The sequence below is a fragment of the Equus przewalskii genome, unplaced genomic scaffold (assembly GCF_037783145.1).
Source record: "Equus przewalskii isolate Varuska unplaced genomic scaffold, EquPr2 ChrUn-13, whole genome shotgun sequence".
NCBI classification, from domain to species: domain Eukaryota; kingdom Metazoa; phylum Chordata; class Mammalia; order Perissodactyla; family Equidae; genus Equus; species Equus przewalskii.
Genome location: NW_027228750.1, coordinates 10877733 through 10896530, shown reverse-complemented (window position 1 = coordinate 10896530; position 18798 = coordinate 10877733). Strand labels below are relative to the sequence as shown.

Genomic DNA, 18798 nt, shown 5'->3' with positions numbered 1-18798 from the left:
TCAACAAATGTTAATTTCCTTATAGGAAAGATGCAAGCAAAGATCGGAAGAATAATAAATACAAAGGTTGTTTTGGGGCGCTGGCCCAGCGTTGTAGTGGTTAAGTTCACATGCTCCAATTAGGCAGCCTGGTGTTCACAGGTTCGCATTCCAGACACAAAGCTACACACCACTCACCAAGCCATGCTGTGGCAGTGTCCTACATATAAAATAGAGGAAGATGAGCACAGATGTTAGCTCAGTGACAATCTTCCTCAAGCAAAAAGAGGACGATTGGCAACAGACGTTAGCTCAGGGCCAATCTTCCTCACCAAAAAAAAGGAGGGGGTTGTTTACTATAATAACCTTCATAAAATGACAGCATTATTTTTTACGATTCTTTTTATTTATAAAGCCCATCAATTTAGGGAATTCATGATTTTTGAAATTACCTTTTTCTTCCCCAAAGGGTTGGTTGCTTTGCATAGACAGTGATGTTTCAAATATAAAGATGTGGACAGGACTAAACAATCAGGGACCACTGACCACTGCAATAGTCTAATCACCTTTGAGGCAGATAATCTGAGCTCCCAAACTTCAGTGTTTCTTAGAGAAAGATGTTTAGAAGAAAGTCTGCTATTCTAATAAGCAATAGACAGGTCAAACACATGATTGAGATAACCACTTCAAATCTGGCTCTCCCCAGGAGGAAGAAGCTATTCAATATCAGTCCAAAGTTTATCCCGAAGGAGAAAAATGACAGTGTTATCACACTGTGTTCATACCTCCAGTGACTTAACCTAACAAACATTCAATATTACCTAAGTACTGGATGAAAACAAACACACATATTTATTTAGAACTCATCTGAATCCACTGCGATAACCGGCCAGGGCTTAGCAGACTCTGAGGCTTTTCTTTTCCACCTCCTTTATTTCTAAAAAGAGAATTTAAACTCTGAGACTAAAATTGTATTATCTAGACAACTGGAAGAAAAAACACCAACAAACTAAATAAACTCTAAACTTCATTTAAATCGTATGAAGTTCAATCCTAAGGATAAGATGACCAAAGATCTTGCTATAAATTAACTTGTAAAGTAAGATAATTTACTTTGCTCTAAGGAAATTCTTTGAAGCCAAAATCATCCTTACAAATTGTTAATAATATGCACAAATGTTAGTTACTTTATTCTGTAAAAATATCAAATTCTTATCCAACAGTGTCAGTAAAACAAATAAGTGGAAAGTATTTAGGTTCTAAATTATGTTTTTCACCTACTGGGTGAATCTACTACACAAGAATACTGCTTGCTTATAAAACAAACTGAAGGAAACTGTCATCTCTGGAGAACAACAGTAGGTATTCTTGGTATAAATAAGACAGCGCCGTGCAAGGGGAACATCTCTAGACTGAGATTCAAGATCAGTCTCTGCCACTTGTTAGCTGAAAAAACACACACAAAATACTTAATCTCTCCTCTACTGTCTGATTTTTTTTTTAAAGGTAATACCTTCCTGGCTACCTCACAGGACTCCTTAAGAATCAAATGAGGTACATCCAACACCACTTTGGAAACCATAAAGCACTGTACAAAAGCAAGGAATTATACCTATATGCTACCAGACTCTATACTGTAACATGAAGGAATTAAAATCTGAATTCTTCCTTATAATAATCTGAATCAGAATATGAAAATGCTATGCATAATTCAATCAGAAGTCCCCAAACTGATCTGTAAACACCTGGAAAATCAAAACTGTCTCATTTACTTTTTTGTGGGGATGATAGCATCTAGCATGATACAACATTAGATTGAAATGAAACATTTAACTCACCCATACCTTTATCTTGTCCAGATTAGCATTCAACTAAACTAGTCAATGAAAGAATCTTCCCAAATTAAACTTCTTTTCATTTATTCAAGAGAAAGAATGTTTAAAACACAGACTTGGAGGAATAGCTGTCTTCAAATACCTGAAGGGTTACAATACAGGGAAAAGAGCTGGACATGTTCTATTTGGGCCCCAAAAGTAACATTAGGAAATTATACTTGAGCAGATAGTTTTCAACTCACTATATGGAAGAGTTTTCAACAGTCAAAGCTAAGCAAAGACGGAGCAAATAACTCCAGAGGTAGTGAGTTCCTCATCACAAGAGGCATTGAAGCACAGGCTACACTTGGCAAGAAGTTGTAGGAAAAGCTCAGGCATTGAATGGTTGTAATAGAATAGCTTGAAACTCCTCTTCAGAGTTTTTATGAGTTTATAAAACTGCGTGGTTTCTGAAGATCTTGATCATTACAAACAGGTATTCAGAATATACAGGAGAAAAATCACCTAGGACAAATTAATTTTTCTAAATTACCTATCAGTGGCAAACAGTATTTTTTCCTAATTATTTAAAGCAAAAAATACATCTACTTAGCCTATAACAACTTACTTTTTCTAGGTGAAGAGGAAAAGCCTTCAGTTGCAAATGCTTTTCTGAGATCCCTAGAGGGCTAATGACTCTTTGAAAATTTGCCCAGCAGCATCACATGTATCGGACTTTTCTACGCTGAAATTTCCAATTCCATTCTCCTCACATCAAAATAATGTGGTATAAACCATTGCACGTATCTTGCGACTTATCACTGTTTTGCACTGACATTATAATGCTGACTTGAAACTACAAGCATTGTTAGAATGTAAACTTCACGAGAGAAGAGAACTTGTCTTATTCATCATTCTATCCATAGTGCCTAAAACAGTTCCTGGACATGTACAAGATGTTCAGTAAATAATAAACAAATGAACGAATATAGATATACAGTATGCAGTCTCATTCAATTATTGTTTCCAGTATGACTTTCTTATCTCTCCAGCTAGACTGCTATTGCTGACTGTCCCTTGAAGAGGAAAAATGAAGTCTCTTCCATTGTCTCCATTGTAAGGACTGCCAATCTTCAATTGCTACTCATTTTTGTATTGTGTATCCCAAAGTAGGAATTCCTATGATCTAATAATTTCTTAGTACTTGTGTACATGAACTATTAGGTTTAGACTTCTGAATTAAAGCTTGCTCACTATGACAGAATTCACCAATTACGTCATTTTCTTAGAGGAAACCATACACACAGTTGACTGACTACAACAAATGATTCTAAAACAAACCCACTCTTTGTGTTAACCTCTACATTACCCAGACAAGCTGGAGACAGCACAGTGACCACTGCCCGGTTAAACTCTCCTGGTTGCACTGTTATCGTTCACACACAAAGAAGAAGAAAAAAATACAATAGATCAAATGCTCTGTTATAAAAGCTCAGGGAAACCAACACTAATTGAGCTTAATAATCTTATTTGCATTTAGCCTTAACTGGAGAAATGCTTATTTGCTGATGGAAACTCTGATATCTGTCCTTCATTCTTCCTTCTGCTTATGTCTTCTCCTTTTTTAATAAGCAGGCTCAGGAATGCCAGAAAAATGTCAAATAAGTATGAAATATAACCAGAGAAAAAGGAGAGAGGTTGATCCCCACTAGGCAGTAACAGAACAAGAATACTATTTAATATTTACTAATGCTTTGTCGTGCATGAAATGCTTTTGCATGTTTCTGGATCAAACAGGCTACTGAAAGACTCCATTTTATGACAGCTGTGATTTTTCTGAGCAGTGTCCCGTGTCCTAGTTCCTTTTATTGATGCCAGGAAACTGCGGTTTAGTTCCCTATACTGGCTTAACTGCCAATTTTGAAAGGTTATAGACAATACATTAGATTCAGGGAGAGTTGAGCAGGCTTCAGCTTGGGAGATCAATGTGAATAGGTCAGCAGCATGTGACTCAGCACAGCCCAGGGGCAACGGATTGTGTCGGCATGGATTTCACATCCATAAAGAAATTCTTCATATTAAAAACTGGTAATGAAAGCCTTTTAAGGGGAAAGAATAAAAGTTTGTTTTTTGGAGAAAATAATTTTTCCAAAAAACAAAAAGGTACATGGGCAGACAAATACAGAGATGTTTTGTAGACTAATACTTTGGTCGTTAAGCCTGTATGGCTATCAGTTTCCAAACAGACACTGACAGGCTTTGGATACCCAGGAAATGCCAAAGCAAGTGTCACCACAATCAAAATGTCACCCCCACATACAGTCCATCCGGGAAGGCTTGCCGTTGGACCAACTCTTGACACCACCAGAGTCTTCCCTCACCCCTTCTACTTTTCCTTGGGGTGCGCTCCAGGGAGGAAATTTCAGAATAAATAACAGGCACAAATGTCATTACTGCTAGAAAGAAAACGCTTCCAGAGCACAAAGAGCCATCACTGACTAAAAAACTATGCTTGTTGATATCGTTGACTATTGAGTAGAGAAAAGCTTACCATGTTGTTGCTAGTGGCCTGGATTCTGTGGGCCTCAAATTCCTTTTCAATAAACTATGCAATAAAACTTAATGACACCAGATACCTGAACAGATGCAGTCTGCTCTTTGAGCAGATATTTCTGATATTCAATTGGACAGTACAAAATAATGCAAATACAGATAATTCATCCAGGTATTTTTGTTTTGGCTTTGATGGAGTAGAGAATATTTTGGAGCTAAATCATTATGATGGGCTAAACAGGAATTAGTGCCACTAAAAAAAAAACTACACTTCTACAAAAGGCCACAGGTTGGTTCCATTATAGCTGAGATCATTTAGTGGCAAGATATATTCGCGACATTCCCTAGGCCTAAATCGTCTTTGTGCTCTAAGACAGGAGTCACTAACCACAGCCCATGGGCCAAATACAGCCCACCACTTGTTTTATTGGAACACATCACATTCATTCATTTATGTATTACCTATGGCTGTGTTATTACTATAACAACAGAATTGAGTAGTTGAGACAGAGACCAACCAATATGGCTGATAAAACCTAAACTATTTACTCTCTGGCCCCTTACAAGAAAAGTAAGCTGACCCCTGTTCTAAGAGATGAAATTTGTAGTCTCAACAAATACTTATTTACATATTTGAGCAGATTCAAACAGACCTCCTGATAAAGAATGAAGATGAGGGAAAGGAGAAGAAAGGAAGAGAAACAGTAGTCCTAATATCCTACTACTACTACTAACAGAGTAGTAGTAGTAGAAGCAGTGCAGACTTGCTATAGAATTCTCTGATTTAGTTTCATGTAAACATTAGAGGAATCTCCATCTGGGCAAAATATAAACAAAGTCACTCTTTTAAATTTTCATAATAGAATGTCAAATTTGCTACCAAATCTTCAATATTATAAACATGGAGCTCTCATCAATCAACAAGACCATCCTCTCCTGAGATACTCACTAGATCACTTAACCTTGAAGTGGTGTGTAACTAATACAGCTTTGTTCCTCTAAATCCCAAGACGGCTAGACGGGGTGCTCTCTCTGGCCTGACTAGTCACTCACCACAGGAGAAGCAGTGAGTCAGGAGTACTGGTCCATTGCAGGGAGCAGCATACAATGGGGAGGGTCACACTCCGGGTGCTACTCAGGATGTCAAGGAGACCAGTCAAATGGTAGAGGGAACAGCCACATGAAATGAGCCTCCCTTGTGACACTCATGAGTATCACAAAATGTAGACTATGACTGGATTTCAGGTGAAAAATGGGGAAGGAATGGAGCCTTTCTTCCGGGTCTGAGAGGTGGAAAAAAACAAGCAAGCCACAAGGAATCAGGAGTGTGGACAGAGAGAAGTGTGAGGAAGCAGGTAGGCTTTGAGCACCTCAGACCTAGAAGTGGAGTTTAGGCCACATTCTGCCCACATCTCCTAGAGACAAGGAGGCCCCCAAAAGCACATGAGTTGCATATTGTTCTGTAGTTTTTAGCATAAGTATAGATTAGATCAGCGTTATCTGAAAGAGTCCAGGTAATGTGAAAATTACCCATCCTGCTTCTTTCTAGAAGTGCCATCCATGCATCAAGTCAGACTGCCAAAAAGAAACACATCTTGGAGGACAAAAAGAAACATAACCTGAAAGTGTCAGGTTAGGTATCTATAAAAATGTCTTCGAAAAATTGCAATCTCATTTTTGAAGGCTAATTTGTGAAAGAAATAAAGACATATGACATCAACTTCTAAAGCTTCAAAAAGTCTAATGTTGCTATTGGAGAACATATGTTTTGCACTGTCTCTTACCTAAGGATTCACATTATACACTCATCAGACAAGAAAAAGTTTCTCTCCCTCAAGGGCAGTTGGGATATTTTGTCAGACAATAAGAATTCCATAGCTCATCAAGTCTTTCTTTTATTGCCCTTGTTGTCAGAAAACTTAAAGAGCAAAATTTCAGATTTACAATAAAAATATGATTATCTTCTATGTGCCAGGCACTGTTTGGACATGTTGTTCATGCCTGTAAACAACACTGACAAGATCCTTGCCCTCTTGGGGTTTATAGTCCAGTGGGAGAAACAGACATGAAACAGACAGCTAGATCTGTTGGTAATCCCATCAGTGCAAGGGCTCAGTTCAGCCTTGGGACATTAAAAGTACACAGACAGCAACCAAAATAACCAAAAAGCAATTTCATTCTTTACTTAGCCTTTCAAAGAATATGAAAGGAAATATAATTCCAAGTCCACAGAAATGCTTTTCTAAAGATCCTTTTCCCCTTTCCTAATCCCTCAGACCCCACAGCTACTCCAGAGCGTCACTCACACCAAAACTCAAAACATTCTTTCCATCCCCAGACCCATGAAGCTTTCTTTTTCTGTTTCTCCCAGCATTAACCATGTAGTTCAATTTAGCTTCTCTGCTAGTAAGCAAGAAAGAATCCTCACTCTTTAGGGGGAGAAAAGAGGTAAAATTGGGCAGGCAAGTAACAGATTCCCTTTAACAAGGAGGCAGATTGTAAGGCGGAGGGAAGGCTACAAACACCATGCTTGGGTAATTTTTGTCCAGCCATATAATTACAATTGTGAGAGGATACTGGGGAGGTGAGGTTACTAATTTAGCATAGAGGTCAGGAGAGATCTCTCTCACCAAGTGACATTTAAAGCCAAGATCTGTAGGATAAAGAACCAGCTACCCAAAGAGCAGGAGGAAAGACGATCCCAGGTAGGGGAACCTCATGGGTGAATGCCTGAGGCCTGTGCATTCTCCAGGAACTGAAATACACTAAATCTAACTGGAGCAAAATGAGCAAAGGCAAAACCGATGTGAGCTGTGGCCAGAAAGATGGGCGGGATAAAATCATGGAGGGCTTCTTAGGTCCTGGTAAGAATTTTGATATTATACCAAGTGCAATAAATAGCCAACAAAGGGTTTTAAGTAGGGCAGGGCACAATTAGATCACCGTGGATGCTTCCTGAAGAACGGACTAGGCAGGGAACACAGAAGCTGCTTGGAGATGTGGAAGGTTTAAACCGGGAGGTGAGGATGGAGGTTACAAGCAACAGGTCTGATTTAATCTGGAGAGATTGGTGAGCAACTGATTACATGTGGAGGGAGAGAGGCAATTCTTAGAGGGAGAAGGGCAATTCTCGGGTCTCCATCTATGTACACTTGAGTAAACAGGACTGGGAGGGAGAGAGTATTTGGATAGAAATATCAACAGTTCAGTCTTGAAATTCAATCCATTACACATTAACGGAAAATTATTATATTTAGAAGTTACAGTATTTCAATTCAATTGCAATAGCTCCCTCATTGTTATATGCCCACGGCTTCCAATAGTGTCTGGCAACAAGGCAAGTGCTCAATAAATATTTGTAGAATGAACACAATTTTCTCTGGCAATTATCTCTCCAGTATTCAGAATATCTGAGCAATATCTTTAGATTAAACAAAATTATCCTTGATAAAATATAATTTTACATTTGAAATGTGAAAAACATACTCATTGCTTTCATAATACAAACTACAGAAGGTAAATTTCAAGAAAATGTTCTCATCTAATGGAGCCTGAGTTTGAGGAAAACGCTTTGAAACACTGTTCTGTTTGACCTCTGATTATTTAAATTTTCTTTTTAATTCTGTGGCATGTGTGCTTTTTATTGTGAGTGACCTCAAATTCCTTCTGGAAATAGACAGGATATAAATTAGAAAGACACACTGTGGCTCAGATTAAATGGGATTTGTGGAGTTTAATGACTAGATTCCTGCCCTCTGACCCAACCCACTTGGAGAGCACTCCTTTTAGGGGGTTCATCCTGGGAAGCAAAACTCAGGGGTTGTCCCTCAGAGGATAATGCAGCCTGGGCCCAGAGCCCCTCACCAGCGCTAGGATTTCCACACTCCCTTCTCCTTCTCTTCTCCCCACTACCATTAGTCTTAGCATTTAACAGATAAATATCCTGGGCTAATATTTTAGCAGACATTAACGATCTCTATGCTATATTTCCTTAGGGTAATCCATGCAGCACTGTGGCTGGCATATGGTACACAGTGAAGAAATCTTAGATAGTGGTGGCAATAATGGCATATGCATCTTTAAAGGGGGTTTCTTTATTCAAGGGAGTAAATATAAATTGTTAGAATTTCAAGAATTGGATCAAGTCAGTCAGAACAAATTCCAGGAAAGAGGGCCTTTCAATTCCCTTCAATAAACACTACAGGGCTGGATCAGAATCTACCACTTTCTACTTTTTCCTGTTTTACTTTTATTCCTCTAACTTTTCTTTCTCTAACTTTCTTTTTAAAAGTCTTCTTATTCTATTATTCCATTTCTTTATTTCATATTTTACCCAACTTTGACTTATTTCTGGAACATTTAAGGAAACTGTCTGATCCTTTAGGTCCTAGTCACGGGGGGGAAAAAAGGGAAAGAAACCTGACTCCAGTTTTAGATAACAGGATTTGAGTCCCGCTGCTTATTTTAGCATCCTCATGGATAAAGAAAATGCTGTGAACTGAGATCATGAACTCTATTGTAAATGATAGAGCATTGAACTTGTACAAATTCGCTGAAATGCTCCTGTGATGGCTAGTTTCCTGAGCTATAGAATGGATATGACAATATTTATTAATTTAAATCTAACAGAATTCATAAAAACACACTGGATATAAGGGATCTGGGGGAGACATATCCATAGCTTTGTAAGAATATTTTGAACATTGCTATAGGCATTCACGTCCACATTTTCCAACACCATTATGAAAACTAGCTTAAGCTAACAAAAATATTTGCCATGCTATTTCACAGATAACTAAATGGAATGTTGAGAGATAACAAAAAGTCCTTTTGGAAATAAGAATAAGCAACATGTATCAGCCTCTTAAAGATTTTAATATATTCTTTAGAGCGGGGTCCCCAGAACCATAGCTCTCCAACATGATTTGACTCAGTAACTGTTCCAACCCCCTCAAGAGCGATCAGTCCTGCTACCACTTCTTCTCCCAGGAAAAAAGAAAAAAGATCTTTCTTCCTGCTCCATCCAAGTGGGCCACTGCCGCTCTTCCCTTTGTTCAGCAAGTCTTATGGAGGTTTGCCAGGTTCTGATGCGGTTTGTTGCATGTTTTAAATGCTGGAAGTGGTTATGGCCAAAGAAGGTCGGAGAACACAGCTGCTGACAGGGATGGGGAGGCACGTGGGAAGACAGAGGCTGAGATTCAGGTCACCTTTGGGGAGAGGACTGGTGTTTACTGAATATTCATTGTTTATAGGTATTCCTGCTTTTTTACAGTCTTTTTTAATGTTCCAAATTAAGAGCAGTATTTTAAACGCCTTAAAGGTGATTTGCAATTTTTTTAAAAATATAAATGATCTAGTCATCCTCTAAACAGCAGAACTGCCATCTTCTGTAAGTAGAACTGGCAAGCATTCCATCAGTCTTAAAATATCCCTCGATTTCCCGCTACCCTCCTACCAATGCCTCCCTTTCCTTTTCAGAGTTCCTTAAAGCAACATTCCAGAGCACTCCACGAGGACTTATGGGGCCCATGTCAATGCTAACGTGACTGGAAGAAGTCAGCCTGTTCAGATACACCAGGCTTACTGCTGTTCATGTGTTGTCATGAATGCTGCAGGATTTCTTAGTGGCCTTTTATTCTCTATGGCTTACAGAGTAAGAGTACTAGAACTTTCGATAATGGATAAAACAGTAGAATTTGAACCACAGGCAACGTCTTAAACTTCAGGACTTCTCTAGATTATTCTATTTTCCTGAACACAAGACAAGCAAGAGCTGTCTTACAAAGCTTGAAGCAGGGCTTTCCTGCATAATGAGCTTCAAGAAAGAGAGGAGGAAATAAAAGAATGGAATATTCTGACACTTGAATAAAATCCTGACTAATTTTATTTTGCCACACGTGGCATAATCCCTGCTTATAGAAGCCCTCAACTTCGACTTTGAGCAATTCTCAAAAAAGGTACTTCCACCCCCTCACCATCTGCATGTGCAGTCAATGGAACTCTGAAATACAAACAGCCGCGTCTATGGATGTTTAATTAAATTGTTAAGGTTCTTGAAAATGCTCAAAGATTAAGAATCCCAGTTTCCCTGTATGTGGTACAGCCATCTTTCTTGTGGTGGAATAATTTAAGCCCAGCCATACTCCTGGAAGGCAGCAACTGCTAGTTGCCTGTAAGCAGCTGTTTGTCCCTTCTCCTTTGGTAAGAGAACATTGGTTTTTAGCCAGGCACAATCCTGCCTGGAATAAAGATTATATTTCCCAGGATCCCTTGTCAAATGTGGCCACATGACTAAGTTCTGGTCAGCATTATGTAACAGAAGTTTGTGGCATTTCTGCAAAGGATTCTTAAAAGTGAGCGATCACCTTCTGCTGCCTAAAATGTAGATTTTATTGCTGGGGCTCCAGCAGCTATCTTGGATGACAAGATGACCGATTTTGAGGATAGCAACCAAATGCTGATAATGGCAGAGCAGGAAGATCTGAGTCTGGGTCCCTAACAATCTCCCAGAGAGCCGCCATACCACCCCTTATCTACCTACCCTAGATTCTTTTACTTGAAAGAGATCTAAGCATCCATCTTGTCGAGTCTCTCTTATCCAGAGTTTGGCTGTTTGATTTATAGTAACTGAACAAAATATTAGCTGATAAGCCTATCATACAATCCAAGAGGCCTGCTTGGCTCTGGAACAGGAAATTTAACTTTCCTCCTCTGTAGAAATTCCTTCACTCATGTAAAGACTATAGAGCTGAAGAGAACCTATAAGAAAATAGCCTAGCATCCTTCCCAGCAAGAGCAAGGCTTGAGAGCAGCTCTGCCTATGCCCATTATCACCAATGCCAACATCCTGTCATTCCAGTTCTAACTGCTCAATTCCAAGTGCTGTCTATCACTTGAAACCTCACTAAAACAGTACATTAGGCTTATCATGTAACCCACTATCCATCAGTTGGACGGAGGTCATCAACATCGTCACCTGTGCCTGAAACCAAAGGGCTCCCTATAGTATAGCCACTGCATTAATGCACAAAACTACTAACCTCTTTTGTTTAATGACTGTAATCAATAACAACAAATTGTAAGAACTGTAATAGTATACGGGAAGATGCCCTCTGATTTTATAAGCACCCACAGATGAATAGGATCTTAAATGCAAAACAAGATTAATAATAGTGATAACAACAGATATCACTTACTGTCACTCCCATGTCACTGCTGTTGTACTATTTGACTAGCATCCTGCCTGACATATATTACTTGGAATTCGAAATAAATATGCTTCCTATATTACAGAGGAGGAAACTGAGGCTCTGAAAGGTTAAATAACTTGGCTAAGACTATGCAGCCAGTTCATGGTTATAGCTGAACTCAGAACTGTCTACAAGCTTAAAAATATTCTGGTTGTACAATCGTGTCTCTCAAAATGTTAGCTTAAATAATCATAAGAAAATCCTTATTTTTCTCTCTTCAGAACTACAATAAAACATTCTAATCCCACCTGCATTTTACATTAACGTGAGCACTTCAAAACAAAGCAAAAGCAAAAATAGAAACCTGATGGAATTTGCCCACAAAGGGCAAATAATGCTAGAATACTAAAGAAACAAATCACAAAAGTGTTTTTCTTAATTTGACCTTTTGCTAACAGTGTTAATTCAGGGTGACCTATATGTTTCCCTAACAAGGGTCATTACGCACCTTTTAATCCATAAACATCAAAACTTAAAATAAACCCCTATAATGACACGTTCTTGTGTAATTACATCTCTTTATGCCATTCCTTTTAAAACAGGTCTGATTTATTTCCCACCTCTCTGTTGAGCTCTTACTTCAATAAAAGAAAAGAACACAAAGAAATCAAGCCCTTCCAGCATTCATTGAAGACGTCAAGCAATTTACCCAGGATTCCAAGAATAAACGAGTTAAAAACAAACAGGGGGAAGAAATCAATCTTTCTGTGAAAAAGAAGATACGTCCATGTATGTACATATGTGTACGTATGTGTTTGGGGGGGTATTTCTATTTAACTTAAAGATATATATAAAACATGGTAATTACATTAAAAGTTTATCATTAGAATAATCAATATTTTCATGAGCTGCTAAAAGCTGAAGAATTAAAAGCCCATGAGAAGAAAGTCAAACAGAAGGTCAGAGCTCCCTCTTTCTTTTTCTTGAAGAAATTCACCAAAACTGCTCTGCTAGGAGACAAAGTTATCAAGCAACCGCCTAGTAGCATTCATGCTCAGAGCAAAGTGTTTCTGCAGCCTCTCTCCAGGTGCCACAAGCAGTAGAGTACACTTAGTGGTAGTTCATTATTCACAAGAGAATTAACTAGTAGAAATAAGCACTTTTAAAAGCAGAAATACTCACAAAGCCATTTCAAACTGTTCCAGCCATTTTTTCTTTAAATCTTTTGTCTTGCAATAAAATTCTAACCCATTTTGTCCTTGGGTATGGATGAGGTAGAAGCCATAAGACCACTGTTAAAATTAATATTCCTCAGGTTAATATTTATCACTCATTAATAACATGATGTTTCCAAATTCACTAAAACACTACCATAATCATTCACAAACCTCTCACAACATTATCACTGTACAAATTGTGAACAATCAAGATTACTGTAGTCAACTTCATCTATATAACAATTTCTATGCCAAACGCATTTGTTTTGATCATTAAGGCATTAGAGATGATCATAACAGCTGTGGCAATGTCCAATTATTTCTCACAGAGGTTTGCTCCTAATCAATCCCTAGGAACAAAAACACCTGGATTGACAAGCCACCTCTCACATGAATGTATTAGCACACTTTCCTTGAATAAGACTAAATTACAGTTACTAATTTCCAAGAATTCACCTTTTTATTTTCTTTATCAGTTGTAGGATTGTTGGCTATTTTGTACTGCTGAAGATCTATTATTTCCTTCATTTCATAGTTATCGCCTTTCCTTTTACATACAATCACTGCCAAATCAAACAAGAAGATATGCCTGAGAGAGAAGGAGACAAAGGGAGAAAAGAGATTGATTGATTTAAAATGGTTTGGAAGCATGTATGTTAATTCTTCTCTGGTAAAATTTAACTAAACCAACCAAACATTTTTGCTTTGAGTTAAAGACAAAGGCAGTGCTGCGCACTGAAAAGAATGAACTCTGTGTATCCTGGCACTTCCCTCTACTAAATAGATGGCCTCACTGTACCTCAGTTTCCTCACTGAAAAAACAGACCAAATTATAATAAGAATGATATCCACACTGAAGAGGTGCTGTAAGGAACAGCTGAGATAAGCAGTAAAGCGTTTTCATGAGCAATTACTTTTTTCTGGTTTTAGTTTAAAAGCTAAACATTTACAGAAAAATATTAACGACAACAATAGCAGTTAAGTTCCACTGATGTTACTGGGAGTCAGCCAGAATGCCTTGAGCTGCGCTCATCCCCTTCACAAAGACGACTCACTGGACTTAAATCCCCAGGACCACGTGCGGAGGTGGGTATTATTATCAGCTTGATATTATTGGGGAGAATATTATTGGGGCTTAGAGAAGTTCAATAATTTGCTCAAGGTCACACTGCTAGTGAGGTGCAGAGCAAGAGTCACACTCGGGTCTAATCGTGGGACCTGCGCTTTTCCCCTCTATGCTGCTCCTCATCATTTAATAGACCACCTGAAACACAAATTGAGTGATATATGAGCAAAATGTAAACTAGAAGAATTATGGTTAAATTTGCATGTTGATATTTCTCTTCTTTCTTATTAAAAACAATGGAATTGGGGGAGAAAACAAACCTTTTAATCCTACCACCCAATACCAATACTTATATCTTTTCAAAAACTCTCATTGATAAACACACATACATTTTTTAAACAATGATAATGATAACGATACAGTCACATGGCTCTGATACTTGCATCACTGTCAAATCCTATTTTCCCTGAGAGGCTAAAAGGATCTCTCTCCCAGGAACTACCTGTAGAGCCTGGGTATCAAGGAGGAAGCAAGTGCTGATGCTGCCCCCTGCTGGCTGACTTTCTCGTCTCCAAAGGTTCCAGAAAATGGCCATTTCTACCAAATGGATCAGTTTCACAATCATATATACATAATTAGGGACACCTGGTCAAGCTCACTCATCTTCATGGATTTCATCTGCAAGTTTCCTTCAAGAAAATCTCACTAAATGGTCATCATTTAGACTTCCTTTTTAGGACATTTTGTATTATTTTTAGTTATTTTAAAATGAATACCAAAAAAAAAAGAATGAAACAATGGTGTTTTTATGGTAATTATCTATTGCTACTTTATGTCTACTCTTATTTTAATGTGTACCTTTTTTTACTCTAGCCGACATTCTATATTTGCCAGTGCCTTCTCAAGCAGTTAAACTTACACAAATCAACAGACATTAGAACCTAGAGGGAAATACTTAACTGCTCTATATGAGAAAACTTTAGAAAACCACAGATTGGTCTGTCCCCTTGTTTTTCTTCCTCTATTTCCCTCCTTTGTCCTGGAGGAATTGTTTTGAAGATTTTATCAATCTTCTGATACTAATTATTTTGAAAACAAGTATTGCTCCTCTTTTCTCACCTTTCTTGTTTTGTATGCTTGTCTAGAGTAGTTATTCGAATTTCACCATCTCCCTGAGGTCGTCCAAAAAGCAACACTGGTTGATTCTAAAATATAAAATGTACATGTCTCAGTTTTTCAGAAGCATATAAAAACAGAAATAAACATCAGTGAGGATATGTACTAGGGACATCTACCTTAGTACATTACAAATTTTATCATTTTACATTTTTAGCATACTCACTCTACAGAGCTCAGGTCTGTATGATACATTTTCAAAAACAGTCTGTCCTTGGTCAGTCCAGGAGGTATACTGAGGACACTTAATTGATTTTACTTTTAACCCAACTGGGGAAGTTAGCTACCAAAAGAGAGAATTAATTGCAAGAATTCAAATCACAAGGAAGTTACAGCAACTAATATTTATTGAACATCCACTGTAATAGGTATAGGAAAAAATGACACAGACCCTGCACCCATGGAACATACTGCCCCGTGAGGGGCAAATACTCACAGAAGTATATAATTACACATGTGCAATTGCCACGAAGGAGGAGCACAGGAAGCAAGCATAGCCAGGGAACTTAATTTGATCTAGGGAGTCAAGAATGGCTTCCCTGAGCTAAGATCTCAAGAATGAAAAGTTCTGATTTAATGATTAAAAATAATGAGCCATTTCCCCAGAGGTAGGCAATAACATTTTTTTAAGTTATTTATGAGCATCTACTGTACAAGCTGCTAGGGAAAAAAAATTGACTGAAAATTATCACTAACATCTAGGAGATTACATTCTCATAAAGGAGATAGATACATATTTAACTACACTACAAAAAAAGTAGAGAAATAAAAATTCTCTATCAAAATCCCAATGATATTTTTTTCAGAAAAAGAAAATTTCATACGAAATATCACATGGAATCTCAAGGAAGCCTTAATACACAAAGCGATCTGGAAGAACAAAGACGGGGTCGCACACTTCCTGACTGCAAAACTTATGACAAAGCTATGGTAACAAAAACAGTGTGGCGCCAGCCTGAAAACAGACCACTAGACCAATGGAATAGAACAGCACATGCAGAAATAAGCCCTCACATATCCGGTCAAATGATTTTTGACAAGGATGCCAAGACCATTCAATGGGGATAGGACAGCCTTTTCAACAAATGATGCTGGGGAAGCCGGATGTGCACAGGCACAGGAAGGAACTTGGACCCTTACCTTACACTGTATACAGAAATTAACTCAAAATGAATCAAAGAGCTGAAAATATAAAACTCAGAAGAAAACATAGGGGGAAAGGTTTATGACATTGGACCCAGTAATGATTTCTTGGATGTGACACTAAAAGCAAAGGCAACAAAAGAAAAGATTGATAAGTTGGACTTCATCAAAATTAAAAAGTTTCAGCTAAAGATACTATCAACAGAGTAAAAAGGCAATCCATAAAATGGGAGAAAATATTTGCAAAAAAAAAATGTATGCTAAGAATTGATACCTAGAATAGATAAAGAACTCATATCTCAACAACAAAAAACAAACAACAGATTCAAAAATAGGCAACAGACTTGAATAGACATTTCTCCAAGGAAGATATACGAATGGCCAAGAAGCACATGAAAAGATGTTTAATATCACTAATCATTAGGAAAATGCAAAATCAAAACCACAATGAGATACCACTTCACATCCATTTGGATGGACATTATCAAAAAAAATAAAAGAAAGAAAAGAACAAGTGTTGGCAAGGATGTGGAGACACTGGAATTCCTGTGCTTTGCTGGTGGGAATGTAAAACGGTGCAGCCACTGTGAAAAACAACATGGCTATTCCTCAAAAAATTAAATATAGAATTACCATAAAATTGAGCAATTCCACTTTTGGGTATATAAGCAAAAAAAGTGAAGGCAGGGACTCAAACAGGTATTGCTACACCCATGTTCATAGCAGCAATATTCACAACAGGAGGAAGCAACCCAAGTGTCCATAGACAGAAGAATGGATAAACAAAATGTGGACTATATACAGTCAGTGTTATATTATTCAACCTTAAAAAGGAATATCTTAAAAAAAAAAAAGACGACATTCTGACACGTGCTTCAAAATGAATAAACATTAAAGACATTATGCTAAGTGAGACAAGCCAGTCACAAAAGGACTAATATATATTGTATGATTCCTCTTACACGAGGTACTTAGAGTAGTCAAATTCATAAAGACAGAAGGTAGAAGAGTGGTTGCCAGGGGCTGGGAGGAGGGGAAAATGGAGAGTTCGTGTGTAACAGGTACAGAGTTTCGGTTTTACAAGATGAAAAGAGTTATGGAGATGGATGGTGGGGATGGCTGCACAACAATATGAATGTACTTAATGTCACAAAACTGTAAGTTTAAAAATGGTAAATTTAATGTTATATATATTTTACCACAACAAAAAAACATGCCTAACAGCTATTCAGGCAACGTGCTACGGAATTACAAAGAGAAAGGATAACGGGAGATTAGGAAAAGGATTTATTTTAGTTGGACCTTGAAGGAATTCAATAGGAAATAATGGGAAAAGACATTCTAGGCTCTGACAAGTTTACCACCAAAGGCAGAGTGATAAAAATGTACGGCAAATGGGAGACTGCACAACACAGCAGGGTAGCTGCCATGTAAAGTACGTGGGCAGTTATTAACCGGATGAGGCCAGGAAAAGAGTTTAAGTCCACATCATTGAGGGCCTTAAATATCATGCTAAGGAATGTTCACTGAATCCTGAAGGCAACAGAAAATTTTGACAAGTTTGAGAAAGAGCGTGAATTGAGAAATTCACATTTTGGAAATGCAACTATAGGAAGAGATGATTAGAGGCTTCTGTGACTCGAAAGGTGGCAGATGAGGTCCTGGAATGGAAAAGTGGCTGTATGTGTGAAAAGAAGAAATAAGCTCAAGACGTTTCAAAGAAAGAAGTAATAAAACTGCTCTGCCAAAAAAAGTATCTTAAAATCCATTCATTTATCCCTATTTTCACTGCCCATAGCTTAATCCAGGCCTCCAACATCTCTCTCTTGAAATCACCTCAACAACTTGCTGACTGGCCTGCCTGCTAAATGGGTTTTCTTTCTTTTTTTTTTTTTTTTAAAGATTGGCACCTGAGCTAACAACTGTTGCCAATCTTTTTTTTTTTTGCTTTTTTTCCCCAGAATCCCCCCAGTACATAGTTGTATATTTTAGTTGTGGGTCCTTCTAATTGTGGCATGTGGGACGCCACCTCAACGTGGCCTAATAAGCAGTGCCATGTCCACCCCGAGGATCCAAACGGGTGAAACCCTGGGCCACCGAAGCGGAGCGCGCAAACTTAACCACTCAGCCAAGGGCCGGCCCCCTAAATGGGTTTTCTTGAAATGTAAATCAGACTGTGAAACTGATAAAAACCTTCCACTGGCTTCCCACTGCAATCACAGTAAAAGCACAACTCAGCGCCATGGCCTCCGAGGCTGGGGGTGCACAGCTCTCCTGCCTACCTCTCCCACTTCAGAGCCCACCATTCTTCCTTTCACTTCCAATTGCCAGCCACCCTAGCCCTTCAGCTTCTTGAACCCCCCCGGCTCTTGCCTATCTCTGGGCATTTCACTTGCCATAGGTTCTGCCTGAATCCTCTCCCCGCAGATCTTTATGCCACTGGATTTTTTTCTGATTCTTCAGGTTCAAGTGGCAAATGACTCAGAAGGACTTTGTCTAACCATCTTATCTAAACCAGGACTCCCCTTATTATCCTCTATTACAGCACCTCATTCACAGCACTAGTCTCGAGATGGCATTTTTACTGTCTCCTCAACCATGACCATGCTGTTCACAGCTATAGATTCAGTCCCAGGCAAAACGTCTGGCACCCAGTAGTT

The 18798-nt window shown here is 38.3% G+C and overlaps 1 protein-coding gene across 4 annotated transcripts in view; it reads right to left on the bottom strand.

The window, feature by feature from the left end:
• Positions 1-18798, bottom strand: part of VAV3 (vav guanine nucleotide exchange factor 3) — a 352547-nt gene that overhangs the window by 146506 nt on the left and 187243 nt on the right. For all 4 annotated transcript variants that reach the window (XM_070608037.1, XM_008518842.2, XM_070608038.1 and 1 more), the window contains 3 exons: positions 14939-15024; positions 13210-13342; positions 12719-12828 (listed from right to left, as the gene is read on the bottom strand). In XM_070608037.1, the coding sequence (XP_070464138.1) occupies positions 12719-12828; positions 13210-13342; positions 14939-15024 (329 nt within the window). The remainder of the gene's footprint in view (positions 1-12718; positions 12829-13209; positions 13343-14938; positions 15025-18798) is intronic.